The following is a 5,597-nucleotide window of genomic DNA, read 5'->3' as shown; positions in this document are numbered from 1 at the left end:
TTATATAACGACTTTATAACGACTTTATATAACGACTGTATAACGACTGTATAACGACTATATAACGACTTTATATAACGACTATATAACGACTGTATAACGTCTATATAACAACTTTATATAACGACTGTATAACGACTATATAACGACTATATCAGAAACATGTGCTTTTAGCCACAGTATGCAGTCATGAAGTGACAAACCAAGTTATAGGGCGGGGCTGCCAAAGTACGTGTACGTATGTGTACATGGCCCCGTACTTTTTGACCAATCGGTGGATGGCACCTAAAGCGCCCTGAGGCAACTGCTGCTTTGATTCGGGGCTGTATTAATAAAGTGAATCGGCACCTTGTGATCAAACTGAAGTGAAACTGCTGCTGCAGAGTGTGTGCAGCTGGACAGAAACTCTAACTGAAAGAAAAGTAAAACATGATCATTTATAAGAAAACAAAATGAAGAAAAGTGTCTTTGGAGAAATTCAGACTGTAAGGCTGTAAATCCTGACAGTTCAACGATCTGAATCGCAGAGCGTCTAAACAAAAGCTCGTTAGACTGGCAGATACATTCGTACAGTAATCAGTGCTTTCTGTATTTGGTCAGGACTACAGCATCGATGAAGAGGCAGCGCTGCAAGCAGCTTTGGCACTATCACTGACTGAAAACTGACCGAGCTCACACCACTGCCCCCTCTGTACTTCTGTTGATCCTTCTGGGAGGTCGAGGCTATCATCCACCCAGCAGACACAGCTGAGCTAGCCTGGTTCATGGAGTGTGTACAGGAGCTCCACCACAGACCACAGCTCCATACACATCCTGAAACATGTTTGTTTTTTAAATAAATTCCAGTCTGCATCTTTGTGCTCCGCCCATCGTCAGCTTCACTTCACAGCTGCAATAAGGATCACTACCTTCCTGAAGACGACACATACTGCTGATGTCAAACCCTCAGAAAGGTCAGGCTTCTGACTGGCTGCTGCTCGAGGTTAGATCTCAGAGAGCCAGTGAACCCAGCAGAGTTCAGCTAACAAACCTTTGCTTGGACGTAATTCTGTGGTAAGCTGCTGGGAAGCCACTGAGTGCTGATCTGCTGGTTATCTGCTCAGCACAGCCACCCTGTGTCCCTCCTGGCAGAGCAGGTCACCTACTAACTGGAAGGTTGGTGGTTCGATCCCCGTCTGCTCCAGTCTGCATGCCAAATACCCTCGGGCAAGGGCCTAGCCCCCGTTGATCCCCGATGCATCCGTCCGTGTCAGACAGAAAGCACTTACACAGAAGAAAAGTGCTTGTTGGTGTGAACGAGGCGAGTTTAGAAAGGTGCTCTATAAGGTGCGAGTTTGACGCTCTGTTGAACCTGATGCAGCCAACGTGTTTCTGCAGCTTTGGACACGTCTGTGTTTCCTCTGCATGTAACACGGCCGCAGCACGACGTTCCTGTTGTTTCCTGCACTTTTGTCAGGTTTCGTTTGACAGCTGATGAAATCTCTGAGCAGGTCTGACCTGCGAGCAGAGGAGCGTCAGTGAGCCGATGCTGAGGTTTAATGAACTGTTTTCATTGTTTTGAACGTGGCTGCCATTAGGTCACCATAGCAACCTGAACACAACAGTCGTCGGCGAGTAAAATGAACTGTGATCAGCCCACACGTGATGTAATGTCCACAGACTCAGCTGGACGATGTCAGACATGAATGTCGAGATTTTAAGATGTATCTGCGTTTGAACGTGGTGGAGTGTCTCCAGAATAAACATGTTCCTGCTGGGAGCACGAAATAAAAGTAATGATTCACGAGGTTTCTACAACATTGCCTTCTTTGTACTTTCCTCTATTGCATGTTCCTCTGACGGTGTTTCTGACTGGAGTGCACGCGTGTGCAGGTGTTTCCTGTTGCCACGTGAAGCTGAAAGCCCGAGTTATCCACCGCCGCTCTCTATCCTGGCTTTTAACCAGGAAGCCTGGCTGTGCAGAACGAACTGACAGCTACAGAGCTGTGTTGGACTGTGGGTTGGTGTCTAGCTGAATTAACCTGAAAAAGATGAATGGTGCTTTTATAAGTCTTGCACGCACGGTGCACCACAGGCTACACTGGCTGTGATTTCAAATTTTGTTTGGTTGCACCAACACACAGCTGGGAAGGTTTTCTGGAGCCTGTTTATTACGTGGTGTTCAGCTTTTTTCTTTAAATACCGATGTATCTGCATCTCTGGTGGCCTCCCAAAATTCTTTGCACTTTGATGAATCTTCTTCATTTCTCACACTATCTGGCAACAAGTGTGAATTGAATTAGCAGAAGAGACTGCACGGATGCACAAACAGATGTTTTTTAGTGCTTCTCTCCAGGGTTTCAGGCACTTTGTCCCTGTAACAGCAGCAAAAATCAAAGTTCTGATGAGTCGCTGGAACAGGTCAGACATCTGTTAAATATTACACACGTATTCTGCTGTGAGCTCTGCCGTCATAGTCAAAGTCAAATGTATTTTTATGGCACATTTAAAACAACGAATGTTGACAAAGGTGCTGCACAATGAAGATCAACACAGGGAGACATGATAAAAGTGGTTTTTTGTCCCGTTTGGTTCTTTAGGGGTCAGAATTGATGTCTGTCCAACAAAGATACCCAACGGATTTACTTTACTTTATGAAATGTTCAAAAACATAATGCACGATGGGAGACGCCATACGTTTGTATGATTTCATAATGTGTCTGACATGTGCGCCTTGTGAGAATTATTATCCAGCTATATTTGTAGCTCATCCATTTCAGTGAAGGCTTCACTGCAGATAACAGGAGCGAGCTGCAGAGACCATCACAGTTTAACATTCTGATCACACATGTTCACCTTCGATGGCTCCTTTTGTTTAATCCTATTTGCGCTCGTCTGACTGTCTGGATAAAAGTGGACCCTCCACTTTACTGCTGTCTGTGTTTCAACTCTTACCATGAGAAATGTTTTCATGATGATCTGCTGAGACTGACGAGGACAAAATGATTTACTTTTGGAAACTGTTTGAAACCACTGACGTGGCTCAGACATGTGTCTGCAGCCTCGCTGGGTGATGAGGTGACTTCACGAAGTTGAGCTGCCATTAACACAAATAACAATATTGTAATGACCTAGTTTAACCAATAGATGGCAGTCCCTCTGCAGACATGCAGCGCTGCAGTGAAACCAGCATATATTCATGCTGAAGTCCTGTTTGACCCACAGGTGAACGTAGAGAAGATCAGAGGGTCCACAGAAGGTCACGTGGTCATTTACACTCCAATCAGTCGTTTGTTTCCTGTTCTTTCTGGTTTTCCTTGTGATTGTGATAAGAGTGCTTTGTTAGAAGTTTTGGGAACCTGTAACATTACATTTTGTGGTCTCACTTAAAGAGCAACCCCAGTTTATTCAAATTATCTACAGAGAAACGGACCATGAAAGCGGACTTTACAGCCGTCTGCTGAATCCTGTGCAGGTCCAGCTGCTTCCTTGCAACACGACCCTGCTTTCAGATGATCGGGTTGGGAACTGTTTGCTGGAATATTGTCGTTGTTGTCCTGCTGTGGAGCCAGGTGGGACTCCCTGGGTGAGCGGTACATCCCAAAGTACCTGCACCCAGTGCTTTAATGTTGGGAGTGTTCAGGGAGCCTGGTTTAATATACATTCAGTAACACACTGAGATAAGATTTAATGGGAAAAACTCCATTATTTTTGCCTGTTTGTCAACAGTTTATCCACACACAGCTGTCCTGAGTGATGACCTTTAACCTGTAATAAAACATTTGTAACTTGATGGATCGGTCTTTTCCAGGATCACAGGATCACCATTAACAGTCATGAAACACACAGTTTGGGATGTTTTGTTCCAACATGTTAGATCAGATTTCTGCAGAACAGCAAATATGAGAAGATCTTTGGAAGCACAGCGTCCTTCAGTCTACTGTCGGGATCACTGATCCTGTTACAGGACAGACTTTATGCTCTTTGTAAATATAAATGTCACCCCTCTGTACGTGAAACCAGATACAAACTGTTGGAGAGAGACGGGTGTTATAGTCCAAATCTGACATTATTGTTTGAACTTGGAGATTAAAGTGTAATACGTGTGTTTAGACAATGAAGCAGGTTTGTGCATCACCTGTGTCGGACCACCGAGTGTCTTTGCTGTGATGGTAACAGATGATAAAAGGCTATGTGGACAGTGTGTGTAGATGCTGTCACCAGGATTGTCCACATCTGTCTCCTCTCCATCATTTAGGATTTAGAGTTACACAAATATTTACCTTGTTAACATTAATTTGTTATTGTAACAGCATCTGGATCCAGAGGAACATCTGCATCAGGATTCGTTTATATTTTCGTAACAGTATCAACTCATTGTCTCAGTTTATTTTAGTTTGAGATTTTAATGCATTTGTCATGTCAGGTTTGGACATGGCTGAATGTGGCACACACTGTTTGATTTGAATAAAATTCACTTCTTAACCGTAGTTTTTCCAGTGTGATTTACATTGTAAGATGAATACTGCAACCCTTAATTACATAAGACTGTTGATAAATTAATGCTGTGAGAGGGAAGAACGTCCTGCTAACAAGAAGAGAGACCTCCACCAGAACGACGCGTACAGACGTTAAACTACAAGACAGAAAACAGAAGAGCACAACGAAGCCTCAGAGTCACCTGATCGACGGTTTTATTTACATTCATTAGAGACTTTATGCTCCAGTCATCCTTAATGTTCAATAAAGTTATATTTCCCCTAAAGGTTGGAAAAGTTTCATATTCATTTTAGAAATTTTATTTAAAATGATCAATTTTTTAATAAAATGATTAAAGTCATGAAGAGACATTTCTTGCAAAAGGATTTGTACAAAGATGATTGGGAACATGGCTTATTAACTTTACTTGTACTAAAAAATCAGTGATTATTGTAAAAGTAACTAAGCTTGGATACATATGATTACGTTGTTGGGGGGGAATAGTGTAGGACGAGCTTTTAGACATGAGCAAAGGCCCACTTTTATACAAAATATACTCGGTTCTGTCATGAGGACTCAAATGGCACTGAATGCTTGGAATTACCCGTTTGTCCTTGAACAAACATCACACTTTACTTCCTGTTATAGTTGTCATCTTTTGATTTTGAGGTGCCCAGCAACAATCTTTGAAATTGCTCCATTGAGAGCTGTCCTCTTTCTGCCCACTTTAACAACCTGTGTGAAGGCAGAACAGGATCTGTTAGTACTGAAGAGTAACCTGAATGATCAGTTGGGAATATTTAGACCTATTTTACATCAAAATGGAGGCTTTCTATTGGGCAACCAACAGATGCTCTGAGGTGTCCTAGCCGTGTAGGGCGGAGCTGGTGTTAGCTACATTAGGACAAGAAGTGTCCTTGCTGCTGGTGTCAGAAAATCTTAGAAGAGCGTGTGATGAAACCCAACACATAAAACGATAAGCAACAGTCTGGGTACTTTGGGGAATAAGACATCTGTAATGACCAGTGTTGGGTAAGTTACTTTAAAATAGTAACTTAGTTACATTACTAGTTACTTCTCTCAAAAGTAACTCAGTTACTTCAAGTTACTCGTTACTTTCAAAGTAACTAGTTACTAGG

General features: G+C 42.7%; 1 protein-coding gene across 2 annotated transcripts in view; it reads left to right on the top strand.

Moving 5' to 3' along the window:
• The window catches only part of LOC102301088 (E3 ubiquitin-protein ligase RNF166), a 10,877-nt gene extending 9,091 nt beyond the window's left edge, over positions 1–1,786 (top strand). For both annotated transcript variants that reach the window (XM_042218706.1, XM_005917044.3), the window contains one exon: positions 601–1,786. In XM_042218706.1, coding sequence (XP_042074640.1) covers positions 601–655 — 55 coding nt within the window. In that variant the 3' untranslated portion in view covers positions 656–1,786. The remainder of the gene's footprint in view (positions 1–600) is intronic.
• Positions 1,787–5,597: the final 3,811 nt, after the last annotated feature.

This window comes from Haplochromis burtoni, unplaced genomic scaffold, assembly GCF_018398535.1.
Source record: "Haplochromis burtoni strain Fernald_Lab_line unplaced genomic scaffold, NCSU_Asbu1 Contig_22, whole genome shotgun sequence".
Lineage (NCBI taxonomy): Eukaryota > Metazoa > Chordata > Actinopteri > Cichliformes > Cichlidae > Haplochromis > Haplochromis burtoni.
This window is presented reverse-complemented; position numbering and strand designations above follow the sequence as displayed.